The 14,009-nt window shown below is 43.9% G+C and overlaps 1 protein-coding gene across 7 annotated transcripts in view; it reads left to right on the top strand.

Moving 5' to 3' along the window:
- Positions 1 to 14,009, top strand: part of sash1a (SAM and SH3 domain containing 1a) — a 187,447-nt gene that overhangs the window by 161,751 nt on the left and 11,687 nt on the right. For 6 of the 7 annotated variants that reach the window (XM_074616171.1, XM_074616172.1, XM_074616175.1 and 3 more), the window contains 7 exons: positions 3,556 to 3,691; positions 4,204 to 4,601; positions 7,077 to 7,151; positions 7,346 to 7,489; positions 9,759 to 9,891; positions 10,903 to 11,072; positions 11,196 to 11,405. In XM_074616171.1, coding sequence (XP_074472272.1) covers positions 3,556 to 3,691; positions 4,204 to 4,601; positions 7,077 to 7,151; positions 7,346 to 7,489; positions 9,759 to 9,891; positions 10,903 to 11,072; positions 11,196 to 11,405 — 1,266 coding nt within the window. Of the gene's footprint in view, positions 1 to 3,555; positions 3,692 to 4,203; positions 5,157 to 7,076; positions 7,152 to 7,345; positions 7,490 to 9,758; positions 9,892 to 10,902; positions 11,073 to 11,195; positions 11,406 to 14,009 lie in introns of all 7 variants that reach the window. The other variant, XM_074616170.1, reaches the window with a different exon arrangement.

Below are 14,009 nucleotides of genomic sequence, written 5' to 3'. Positions count from 1 at the left end.
CTGTCAGTAAATCTCCTCTGTTGTGTGTGCGTGTTTGTACATGTGTTGTTTCCTGTTTTAAATGTAGGTCAGCCCCGATGCAGATTCGCACTAGTCACGGCGGCTTTGTTTTCATTAGTTCTGCGCTGTATGGCATCATATGGGAATAGCATACAGTCTCACACACTGACCCACTTTTCTTTACAGGAAGCGAGTTTATCCAAACACAAAAATTCCGAGATAATAATTCCCCGCACATGTGTATTATCGCTACTTTTGAAATGTGCTACTAATTCCCGACTAAACAGCAGTGATGTTTTCTAAAACCAGTCTCTTGCATTTGCTCTTATATCCACTTTGTGCAGCTGAATGCATTTCACATTATTACTGTTAAGTAAATGGATGTTTGACCCCACGGCCTTCACACAGATTTAGATCCTGCATAGAGTTCCCCATGATCACAATTTCTTTTAAGTTGATGAATACGCTTCAGTGCTTGACTTTTACACATTCATAGCTGCCCCCTGTGACTCTTCAACGTCAGTCATTCTATGATATGCATTCATAAACTCAATAAAATCTACATATCTATCACTTACTGTAACTGAACTCATGCAAAACTAGTTTTATCGTCAAGGGTCCCTATTAGATTCTTTTTCCGCGCAATGATTGATGATTTCCTTCCGTATGAAAAATAGGTTAATTATGCCATACATAACCTCAGCTTGAGTTCTGGCTGGCTCTTTGATGTGTGAATTGTGCATGAGTTTGCTGATATATCAGTCTGTCAGCCCTCGCGTTACCCTTCCGCTGCCAGCTGCTCACTTCCTGTGGGAAGAAGCTGGATCGATTGGGGGTTTTTTACAGACAAGGGAGAGGATGGACGAGTTACTGAAGGCGTATTGTTTGGAGGGAACACACAGCTCGGCTCTGGAGGCTGTGAACAAATGCAAGAGCTGGAGGCTGAGAGGAAACAAGGGAGGGAAAAAGGACACTTTGCACTTTACCCCGAGGCCCTGAAAAGGGAGGAGTTCTGTGTCCCGAGTTCCAAAATTGGCCACTTCAGGAAATATCACTGCTCTTCTGGGGCCTCTATTGGTGTCACATACAGCCCCCTCACCCCTCTAATGAATGGAATTAGATCATTGCCAAATTCGAACAGTTTTGCATGTCTGTGTGCGCTCTATATACAGACATGTTAATATACATTTCATGCTTGTAACTGACATGTTTGCAATATACAATCTGTGGCTGCTCTGTGCCTTTCTTTGATGCCGTCTTTCCCCCGGTCTGTCTTCCTCCGGCGATCGGAGCCCACATTCCTGTGTTGGCCATTAGCGATGTGGGGGCCAAGGCAGGGTCAGAGGGGCTCAAACGCTGGGATTGTTCTGCTCGCACAACACGCCTTTTCTCTGCTAGCCGTGCGGCACGGCGCTTCCAAACAGTCCCTCATTCCTCAGAGCTGAAATCCAATAACAGGCTGCGTCTGTCTGTATCTGCCAGCATGTGCACACGGGGCACAGATATTATTTTGGGTCGCGGATGCGTGAGAATGCGGTCGACACGCTATGGATTTTGCGGGACCCGCTCTTGCTAACTTGTTGGATGTTAACGCAGAAAGCGGCGCCCTGCTGTTTTAAATGAGGTGGTAAGTATTCTTAACTGTTTGAAATAGATTGGTCCTTTTTGTGATTGTCCTGTTTTTATGGTGCAGGATGACAGGAAGATTTTGCATCATGAGGATGTTGGTTTGTAGTTTTCTAAGTTTAACTGCGTCTCCAAAGTTATGGGAACGAGCCTCGATGTAATTTGTGAAGTGAAACGGCAATTGTGGCGGTGGAATTGTTGCTTTGACCTTGTTTTCGATGGCCGCCTTTCAGCCCTGCTTGATTCATGGCCTCGTGTTTGGCTTTCTCTCTGTATCTCTTCCCCTGTTTATGTGGTCATTTGCATGGATGGTGCTCCTCAGGACTCAGGGTTAGGACTTATATATCATTGTCGCCTCTTTACCATCTCCTAGTCCTTTTCCTCCGTCTTTCACACAAGAAGAAGAACAACTCATGTGAGTTAACTAAGGCAGTTGTCCTCCACATAGTTAGTGCACTTCTCAATAATAGTTATTAAGAAGAACCAATCCAACCTTTTGTGATCTCACAGTCTTTCTACCTCCTCTTCTATCAGTCCTCTCTGACACAGACTTCTTATTACATTACATTCTCTGACGCTAACACACTCGAGCATCGTCCAGAGCTAATGGAAAGTTGAAGGAGTCTCCGCTGTAGCCAGAATTGTGTGGTTCAGTTGAGGGATTGTCAGGGAGAACTGGGCCGAGGGACAGTGGAGTTATGGGTTTTCAGAGCCTATTTCTGCGGTTTTGTCAGAGGCCAAATGAATGGCTATACCCTAGTTCTGGTCCGCTGAGCCGGTATGACAGAAGACCTAAAAGTTCATCACGCACCTCTGAAAGTGGAGGCAGGTTTGATAGAATGGACTTTCGCGATGCCACATTGATTTATGTGTTGTTCCCGTTTCCAACTTGGCGACAATGCCTACGGTTTTGTAACACTCCCACGCCTGCAGGAATCAAAATATCTGCTAAGGTGGTTTGGTGCCATCGTGGATTTGCGGTCAATGTCGGATCTGTTTGCTCCAACCAAGCCGCACTCATTACCATCATCCCTACTGTATGTCAGCAGCCTTCTGAGCCAGGCCTGTGGTCAACAACAGCGAGAAAGCGGTTTCTTCCTTGTTAGCTTTAGAGCCTGCAGGAGAAAGACTGCGTTTTATAAGCTGAGCTCTGCAGGCCCCCGCTCTGTCTAGTTCTGTGTATGCGATGTGTGTCCCTTTTGCAAGCGATGCAGTCAACCCTGACCGTGGAGCTGGCAGCATGTGACAAGAGAGGTGGTGTTGCTGTGGAAACCAGTGGCAAATAGAAACAAATGAAGTTGTTTGAGCCTAATGATGGCCGTTCCTGCCAGACAATCTTTAGGCCAAAGCTTGGCTCATCAGCATCATCATCATCACATGGACACACACATATGCATACAGCTTGGAGAGTGTGTGTGTGCTCTGGTTGGGAGTAGGGTTTGGATGTGTGTGTGTGTGTGTGTGGGGGTGATGAAAGTGTTTGTGACTTCATTATTCGGTGTCTTTTCCACTCCACTACACTGTGCAGAGAGTTTGAATGCAGTGGTCATCAGTGGAGAGGCACCATAACACCAGTTAGACCATTTATTGTAACACTGATTCATTGTGTCATTCAGTTGTACCAATTTTGTTTTAAATTACTGTTTCATCTGATGCATTATTTCTGTGTTTACTATGAATGTGTTCCTCCAACCCTCCATTTCTCACCTCACTAACTTTGACTCCACCCTAAACAACGCTTCCATCTGTCGCATTACAACAGCGTCTTGAAAATCTCAAAATGTATTTGTCAAAGCTTGTGTATTATTGTCTCTCCTGCTTTTTACTAATGTGTTTTTAAAGGTTTATTTAATTGAGAAGTGCTTGCCCGTCTGTCCCTTTTTATTGTATCATCCCTCCCTCTTTCTCTCTCTCTCTCTCTCCCACCAGTCTCGTGAGCAGTCAGATGATGAGCAATCGGAGGACTCTGTGAAGTTCAAACGGCTTCACAAGCTGGTCAACTCGACACGCCGGGTCAGGAAAAAACTCATCAAGGTGGAGGAGGGCAAGAAGCATGGCTCTGAAGGTTTGTAACCCCGGATTATTTTACGGTTCAACCATAGTTTAAATCTGTCAACATTTGTTTATATCAGGCAGTTAATGTAGTATTTCCAGGCCACATTACGGTCTCTGTTTGAGGCATCATGCTTCTACTGAATATACATTTAAACTCTGCTTGCATTGCTTGTGAAAAATTGCATGTTAAAAATCTGTTTTGAGCACTAAAATGAGCTGTCTGTCCTCACTAAAATGAAGTTAAAGTTCAGTCGTAGTAATATTTGTGTTTCCAACTAAGGGTTATTGGAAATTAATGACTTGTGGGTTAAAGAGTAGGATTTATTTTTTATGCCAACGTATTACATTCTCATCTGTCATGGGTTTTGCCTAATGCTCAGACGTTAAGAATGTGTTTTGAAATTTTTGCTGGCGAGCAGTAGTTTGGAAAAACCACAGATGGGTCATGGGACTACTCAGAATGTGATGTCTAAATCCTCCCAAGTAACAAACTATCTAAGGTTTCTGTCTTCTTCTTTTTAGATTTTCTGAGTCTGAGGTCACCTCCCACCTGTGAGGACAACACAGCTCTGTATACGGGGGTCATAAAGAGGCCCCCTTTGCCCCAGGATCTCACCCAGGATCAACTCTCTCTGGATGGAGACACAGACAGTCTGACCAACTCCCCGTCCTCCAGCAGCCTGGACACCTGGTCCGGACACAAGCTGGTCAAAACCTTCAATAAATCGTCCAGTACCCACGGCCTCATCCGGCCCCCCAGGAGAACCCCGGTTGGATCCGGAGGCTCCAACTCCGGCGTGGGCGGTAGTGGCTCTTCCTTCTCGGAGCTGGATGGCTGCGGATTGGACGACGAAGGAAAGCTGTCGCGCTCCACGACTGACAGCGAGATGCGGAAGGCCCTGAGCTCCATCTCCCATGGGGTAAGTAACAACGAGGCTCTCTACGCCTATTATGGCCTCACCAAACCCCGCTCTAAACCCCACTCCCAGTCCCGCCTCCTGATCTCCCTGGACGACGGCCCACAAGGCAGCCCCAAACCCCAACCTGCCAACCGGCACCACGGCAGCTGGACGCACCGGAAACCTGATCCCAACTACGCTTACTCCACCAAGCACCTCCTCTACCAACGCTCGCGCAACGCCAAGACCCCCATCTCCCCTCTGTCTGTCACCCCCTCCTCCCCCGCACGCTGTGATGTAGCCAAATCAAAAGGTTTTGGAAGCGGGGGAGGCGGCTGGGTGTTCCCGTCTCGCAGGCTGCGTGGTCGAACGGCAGTCAGCGAGCTGAACATCACCTATGTGGTGGAGCGGAGCCTGTACGGCCACCTCAACTGGGCCCAGCTGGTCCGCCCAGTTACCCTCAGCCGCGCTGAGCGCCGCTGTCTCTTGGAGGAGGACCGTGAGGCAGACAGGAAGTGGGCGGCCAGTGTGGACCGCTGCACCAAGCGTGTGCTCTTGCGCATCCAGCAGAAGTCTGTGAGTTCAGACCGTGAGGTTTCAATCGACCGCCTCGTGTGAGCAGGACCTCGGTGCTTCAAAGTTGCAGAATAGCTCGGAGGTTACAGGGGAAGATACTGCAACACACACGCAACACACACACGCCAGGTCAAATGACTTCACCTTATCCATTTAAGCATCGCAGCTTTGCTCATGTATAGAAAACGGCCGGGGGCTTGTGTATCTATCACAGACTTAACTGCCCCAAGAGGAATGTCATCTTCTATGACCTTTAAGTGAATGCCTTTGGCTTTCAACCTTTTTTTTTTTTTATTATTTCAGCTGAATATGAAATGATTGTGGAATGTGCAGTGGCCCACTAGGGAGGTTAAGTTGCAGCAGAGGTTTTTATAAGTGCCTTTTTATAAATGTCAGATCCCTGAAGAACACTGGCACAGTCACACTGATCCCTGTGGGCAGAAGAGATGTTGTACAAGCTTGAAGCTGCTCATCCTTAGAACTGCACAGCACATAGCCTCAGAGATGTTTTCAATAAATTGCCTTATTAAGTGACTGAATAGTCTTTATGCTTATCAACTAACAAGGCTGAGTATAGCAACACATGTATAAATAACAGAAGTAGCGACACACACTCTAGGTGGTGACATAGTGGAGCTATCCTGCAGCTTTGAGGGTACCTGGATCCTATCGTGTTCTAGTGAAATCACCGGAGGTCGTTCTCATCCAAAATCTCTCCAAAAAAAAAAATCCACTTTTTTATGTTGTTGGCTTTTCGTGTCCTTTTTTGGCCCGTGCCTCTATGGTTGCAGATGTTTTTTTTTCTTTAGTTGTTTTTTCCTTTCCTATAATTATCTTTGAGAGACGTTATTTTTTTTTTTTCTGGGTGCATGTCCATTCCATCGAGCATCGCCATCGCCATCACATTCAGAGTTCTTTTTGGACGTCTCTTCAAACATGTTTGTGCTTTTCCTTGGGAAGTTGTGATGTGGACTGCAGCTGTGGACATCTAATATGCAAACAAACAATTTTTGCTGAACGTGAAAATGCCTTCTCACACGGAGGATCTTCGTCCAGGGTTGGTGGGAGTTTAGTCGTAGGAGTAATGGCTTTTTGAAGCAAAGGAGAAATGCCATCAAGTGCCTCACTTGAAACGAGTTTTTTGGCACATGTGCATGTCTGTGTCTACATGTCTGTGTGTGACCTACTGCAGAGCTTAGGGAGGATTCAAAAAAGGAAAACCAGCTCAGTGATAAGATCCCGGATCTCTTTTTTCCTCTCATGTCACAGTTCCCCTTTGTGTCTACCCCTTATCTTGCTGTTTGACCTCTAAAGTCATCCTGTCCTCTCAGCAGAAACAATTTACTCCCCCTAAAAATGTTTCTGATGAGAATAACATATTCTAAGCAACCTACATGTTGTGCATGTTTGCATACTAAGCCCCCCGTTCTGCATTTCTCATAATTAACCACAAGATGTTTTGCATCAGGCTGAAATGCAATGTAAAAGTGCAGTTGTGTTATATAGCTCGGCCACATCAAGAAAGGTTTAATTGCATCCAATGTTTTCTCCAGGGATTCAAGCATTTAAAGCATAATACGAGCAACTTTGCTGGAGCCGACTGCGCGCTCTCCACGGTCAATATAACAGCTCATTTGCCGAGGGCCATGCAGTAATTTGCAATTTTACAGAGCAGCTCATATAACAGTTTGTGTTACATCATGTCTGTTGGCTGTCCACAGGTCCCATATGACATCATGCCCCCGCATATATACAAACCATATACCCCATGTGCATTAATCAGAGTGCTGCCTGTGTTGTGTCAAGCATGAATCACTGTGCGTTGACCCCTCAGTGGGTGTGGGATGGGGAGTTCCCGTAACATGACCTTTTGAATGTGACTCATGTGATTTGTGTTTTGGCTCTCCCCCCCCCTTACAGAGAACGTGCAGCTTCGGAGGCTTTGACCTGTCCAACCGTTCGCTCCATGTGGTCAACGCGGGCTCCGATCCCAACGTGAGTGCTGGCAGCTTGTGAAATTAGAAGAGGCTGCGAGGTCTCGTGTCACACTAAATCACCTTTTCTCTCCCGTTTTTCTCCTTTTGTTTTTGTGATCTCCCTGCCCTTTGTCCTCTTCCTGTCTCTCTATTTCTCTTCTCTCTGTCATCTCCTTCCTCTCTGTCCATCCTTTTCCTCTCTTCTAATCACAGAGTAAAGAGCAGGAAGCCATATACAGAGAAGTGGTCAAATCCCCCACCACGTCTCGGATCTCACTGGGCAAGAAGGTCAAGTCGGTGAAGGAGACGATGAGGAAACGCATGTCGAAGAAGTACAGCAGCTCCTTGTCTGAGCAGGTTAGACAAAAAAACACACACATGGATGCAATTTTGAATTGTAGAAAGTTCAGATTGCATTAAATTCTGTAGGTTTGCCTTGTTTTTAGGGCAAATAAGGTATGTATAAACATATTCAAACCGTGCCTTTATTTCAAATGGAGCAGCTAAAACACAAACAGTCCCATAAATCCACACATTTTGTATTTCGTCCATTAAACAGTGAGCCAAGCGCAGCTGTAAAGGAATAAAAGCTCCCCATGTTCTGCAAACATTTAGAGGATGTTTTGCAGTGTAAGCCACATATTCTGTCCACAGGCTGTGAGTGGGTGGGAGTATTTGTGTTAGTTACAGAATAAACATGGAGCGCTAAATCACACACACACTTTTGGACGTCTCTGTGCTGTGCTCTCCCTGGGCCCAGTGTGTAGGGCGGAGTGCGTGTGTGTGTGCGCGCTTCATGCTGAGCTCATGGAGTGATGCAAGTCTCCCCGAGGCGAGCTCTGAGGAAATGGAGACTTGACGTGTGAGAGAAGTAGAATGGCCGTCTCATCTGCACTGGCCTCATTTTTCTGGGCATCCTGTGGCTTTTACTAGTGGCCCGTCCAGCCCCTCCAGTTTGATGTCTCCCTGCAGAAGGGGTCATTAATGCACAGCTGAACATCTGTCAGTCACAGTGGTCTCAACACTGTGACCCACATATCCTGGCATGAGTCATGGAGCCATTGGTTGGGACTGAGCAAAGAAAAATTAATTGCCATGTGACAATGTCTCAACCGTGGTCATTTTATAGACCACAATGCCACCTAGTGGATAAATAAAACACAGTACAGTGGGTGTCAGTGTAGCATGTTGCTGTATGGATTCTAGTTGTTTTTTTTAACATCAAAAGAGATCTAAAAAGATTTTAATAAATTCAAAAGGTTAAACGAAAGTGTTTTAAGTGAGTATGACCCCCGTGTACTTTAGACTTTTTTAATTAAATTTGTATTTTTACAGGACCATTTCAGTGTGAAAACACAGCCGAATTTAGAAGATACAAAAAAATAACAGATTGCGTCTGTAGAGTGATATTAAACCTAGAAAACATTCAACTTGATTAAAAAAAACACACGACATATCACTGGAAAGCCCAGGATGTCCTCTTCACAATACACCAGGGGTTGATAGAGTAGGTTAAAAGAGTACAAGGAGATGCATGTGGACAAAATGTCCACTACATAGGACACATGTTAAGGGGCTGGGTCTCATTATACTTCTACTCCACTACATCTCAGAGACAAATACTGTACTTTTTACTCCACTACATTTATTGTATAACTTTAGTTACTTTGCAGATGCAGATAATAATAATACTAAATATTATCAATAAATAAATTATAATGTATTAAATTGGATAAATATAGGACTTTATTGTTCCCTTGGTGAAATTCACAAGCTATAGTACAAGAAGTATAATAAAAAAATAAGCTCCACCTTTAGTAGCTTCAGCATTAAAGCAATGCACATTTTAATGCATCAATAATTTTAATTCAATAATATAATATATATTATACTGAAATCATCCATTCTGCATAATGAGTACTTTTGTTACTTTAAGTATATTTTGATGTTAATACTTTTGTACTTTTACTATAAAATTCTGAATGCAGAGCTTTTACTTTTACTTACTGAGTACTTCTTCCACCACTGACAATAATACAATGCAAGTAAAAAAAAAACTCTTTAAAAGGTCCAATTAAATGATATCATTACTTCCATAATTTGATGTGATTCCTGTTGAAATAAGTTGTTCAGACAGGTTATTAGACAGTGAGGGATCTAGTTTATGGCTGAAAGGACATGCAGAAAAGAACAGCTGGTTATTTAGCATGATTTTATTGGTTGGTTTGTTGCTGCTTGAGTTCACTTAAGAAGTTTGAGTGCCTATTTTATGAGGTCTTTAAATGACAAAAAGATCTTTCCTAATTAATATCAGAAAACAATCAGAAACTTTAAGAAGTTAAATCTTGCAGAGTTTGTACATGTTTCACAGTTTTTGGTTAATATTCACAATCTCAATTGTGTACATATAAATACTGACAACCACTCTAACCCTTCTTTTTCCAACCCTCTCCTCCCATCATCTCCATCCTTTCTTCTTTCTTTCCATCTTATGTCAACCTCTTAACCACCCTTTCTCATCTCTCACATCCAATCATCTCTTAACTGCACAACATTTCCTTTGTATCTTCCTCCCCATCTCCTGTCATTACCCATCTGCATCTCCTGCTCACTTTCTGTCTTTCAGTCGAGTCCGGATGGAGCTCCTGGCTCCCCTCAGTCCCCTCAGCCCGACACCGACTCTCTGGAGAAGCCCAAGCTGAAGGCCGGAGGCTCCGTGGAAAGTCTGCGTAGCTCACTCAGCGGACAGAGTTCAATGAGTAAGATCCAAGCACCTGCTTTTTAAGACTTTTAAATGGGTTTTAGGTAGCATATAAGTACCTTTTTGACACCGTGATTAAGATAAATATTGTTTTTTGCTTCCACAAAAATTAATTCAGTATCTTTTAAATCAAATCTTTCAATCAAATCAAGTCCTCCGTTGTTTCAAACCCATTTTTCTTGGTGCTATTTTTACACTTTTGGCACATAATTAAGGTTATAGTACAGTCATGGAGTTCTAGGATGTCAGTACATTTTATTTCCCATATAAAAATTGTAAGTTGTAATTTAGTGTATAGCTTAAATTGACTGCCTGTTTTGAGCCATGTTTAACACTAGATGGTGCTTGTGGCATTTGCTGCATGCTGCTGTACTGTATATTTCAATTGCATACAGATCGCATTACATGTCTACCAATTATGATTTTTGTGGAGTGATGGCCATGAAGAGGAATTCTCTGTCTCGATCGCACCCAGTCCCACCAGCTGACTCACGTGTTGTGATCTCAGAGAGTTTTCAAAGTGACCTCTCAGGTCTTCTTATCTAATTACAACTTCTGATTACTTCAACCTGTTGTTTCCGTCACGTCTTCGTGGATAAAATACCCTCCGTCTCAACCTCAGGGTGAATTAAAGACTTGGCTGACTTAGTCATTCGGAGCAGTAGAACATGCACTCAAACACGCAGGCAAACATGCGGTAACTATTAGGTAGGAAGTCCTGCCTCCCAGATTCCCACATGTTGACATGATTTCAGCAGCCTTCCCTCAGATACAGAGAGAAATATGCAGCAAGTACTCTCCCAGGATCTGTAATACAAGTGTTTGAGACTTTAAGCCGAAGTTCTCACACAGACACTGCAGCAAAAAATAAGAGGTTGTTGAAATAAAATCAAAATAGTTTACCTACGACTTCACATCTAGTTACTTCATACATCCATCTTATTATTACATTGACCAGGGAGTTATTTTTTTAGCTTATATAAATCTACATGTGTGTGTTTGTGTCCAGGTGGTCAGACAGTGAGCACCACCGACTCGTCAGCCAGTAACAGAGAAAGCGTGAAGTCAGAGGATGGCGATGACGAAGAGCCGCCTTATAGAGGGCCGTTCTGTGGCCGCGCCCGAGTCCACACAGACTTCACCCCCAGCCCCTACGACTCCGACTCCCTCAAACTCAAGGTAAGACACACCCGTTTACTTTACAGTTCAGTTTTTCCCAAGCTAGTCTCAATATTCTTCAACAGTGTCAAATATAATTGTCATAAAAGTTCATTCTGAATTCTCGTCCTTGTGATCCTCCAGCGCGGTGATGTGATCGACATCATCAGTAAGCCGCCCATGGGGACGTGGATGGGCCTGCTGAACAACAAAGTGGGCACCTTTAAGTTCATCTACGTGGACGTGCTGATCGAGGAAGAGGAGAAGCCCAAGAGGCCCGTGAGGAGGAGGAGAAAGGGCCGACCACCCAAACCCACATCAGTGGAGGACCTGCTGGAGCGCATCAACCTCAAGGTACGGTATTGACGGGCATTTAATACGTTTCCAGTGGTCGTAAAGTTTGATTTTGTTCATTGTATAAACTTGACAACAGGGAATTGTCCAACCTGAGAAATCCCAACCATCTGGCACCTAAATAGGAGAAAACAAATCTGAAGAAGTAAATGTTTTAGCTAAATATCTTCCAAACACATTTGCAGACAAGCAGAGATAAATATAGCGCAGGCAATTACAGGCTGCACAGCTTAGGATGTTTGATCTGACGCCGATGCATAAACATTAACACCCACATTCTCACGGCCACGCCCCGACAAACAACCCTCATCTCTCATCAGAACCTCCACAACGCCGTGAGCTTGGTATCCTCTCCTCCCACTCAGGCAGCCAGCAGGCCTCGCTGCCCCCGAACAGAGAAAAAGACTTTGTGGGTTGTGTGTTTTATCTCTGGCCAGCCTAATGGCCGAGTCACAGATTAGAGAGCCAGGGTGCATTATTAATGTTTCAGCACAGCAGGCATCCTACAGTGAGCTTGGAAGTCTGGGTGTTACAAGTGCATCATCAGAGCGCTCAGTCTCCACCAGAAATAACACGTATACAACATTTTAAAGTTTCTAGTTTGCAGCCAATCTACCAGGTATTTTAACACTGTTTTCCTTGATTTGTGCTCCAGTCCCACATTTCCTCATTTAAGATAAATGATCTTTTCAAGCACCATTTGCATTCAAGTATTCAACTTGTGTCGACATACAATAAGCAGTCTTTACCTTTCTTAGTTAGATATTAGTTTTTTAAAAGTTTAAAAAATGGATTGCATGGTTGCGACAGACTGATCTAAACATCTGGTCAAGATAAGACTAAATGGTTTTGCTTATTTCACAAACAAGACCGATCATAAACGTCACAGCAAATACATTTAAAGGGATAGTTCGGGTGTTTTGAAGTGGGGTTGCATGAGGTACTTATCAATAGAAGGTGTATTACTTACAGTAGATGACGGTCGGCACGCCTTCAGCTTGGAGAAACCGACAGGAGCACCGTCACCGGAGCAAAGCAATACAGTGCTGTGGACGGGGCCGGCAGAAAAACACATTTTAGCCACCTAAAAAGAAAGGCTCAACCTAAAAAAAAAAAGATACCTGTAAGTGTACGCTATATTTAGAATACTTTCTAGCCTTTCTTTTAGGTGGCTAAATTACGTTTTGCTGCTGCCCCGTCTACAGCACTGTATTGCTTTGCGACCCATAAATAATGAAGTATTAAGAGCCTTTATCTGGATTTTCTGAAGCTTCATTGCTTAAATCAAGTCTTTTTAGTTTACTAGATATGTTCAAGGAGTCATTTTTTGTTAACCCATTGTCAATTTGTTTGTTTGACAATAGCAAAATTCTCTAGATGACACAATATTTCACTTGTTTGTAGAGGGCGTTTTTCTTTTAAAGTGAAATGTAAAAAGTTTTACTGCTTAAGAGTGCCTCTTAATTTTCCACAGTTTTCTCAGGTTTGCATCTTTTCCATGTTCACAAAACAAACTGACTGAGCTCCTCGTAAGGGATAATGTGCAACAAACCGGTCATTTTTGCGAAATAACCCCTGACAGGGTGATGCAGGACCCCCGACGCAAGGCGGATTTGACACACAAATGGTCCTCCAGAGTCCGAAATCAGAACTGTGTCCATGGCAACGGCCTGTTATACATAGCACAACAGTCTGCTTTAAAGAAACAACAGATCGTAAAAACGCCGTGATTGACCAATCAGTGAGAATATTGTTTGTGTGTACTTTTGGAAATGCTAAGTAACATTTAGTTAAACTGGCAAGCCAACATTTGGAACACACATCAGCAGTGAGGAGTGTCTGTAACCATACAGTCTCCACACCGCTGTATCTTTTTGCGCCAGATGACTTCTCTGCCAAATCATCGTTGGATTTTGGAACGCGTTTAAGTTTTGGACCGGCCAAAAGATAGTGTGAGTGAGAGGATCCGGCTGGCGGTGTTTGTGTTAGTTGGTGGTCCTTTTGTTTAGTCCTGCATCTTCCAGTAGAAATAGAGCAGGGACACGCAGTTCTTTGTGTGGACTCCACCATTGTAATTGATGGTCTCGCTGGTGACACACAGTCTATGTATGCGTCCAACAAAGTGTGGATGGAGCCCAGCAATATTCAAAGTGGAAGGAGTGTCAGCTGACTCACACTCACAAGGGCGTATCTCAGATAACACAGTGGTTGGGGTGACTGCTATGTTGTGCTTGTTTGTGTTAGTGTGTAAAACTTCTGTGGTCTAGGAGAACTTTGATGTACTCGTCTCCACCTTCGGTTCTTCTTTGTTACCACATCACGTTAAAGGGTCTCCCTTTCAAGTCCTGTTTGCCATCTCGGTCATAGCTAGAACAGCTGTTGCTTGATTGGTGCAGTTAACTCGCTAATGTTGCTACAGCTCATTTTTACATGCCTGTCGACAGGACGGGGTTTGTGCCAAATTATTGCGGGTTGACAGTTGAGGCAGCCATAAGTGAATTAGCCACGGCTTAAAGCGATTACATGCCATCTAAAAATCCAAATAGCAGTTTAGAATTGGCTGAGTAGTTATTTAAAAATACAGTGTGGATGGGAAATTATGAG

This window comes from Sebastes fasciatus, chromosome 18 (genome assembly GCF_043250625.1).
Source record: "Sebastes fasciatus isolate fSebFas1 chromosome 18, fSebFas1.pri, whole genome shotgun sequence".
Taxonomy (NCBI): domain Eukaryota; kingdom Metazoa; phylum Chordata; class Actinopteri; order Perciformes; family Sebastidae; genus Sebastes; species Sebastes fasciatus.
This window is presented reverse-complemented; position numbering and strand designations above follow the sequence as displayed.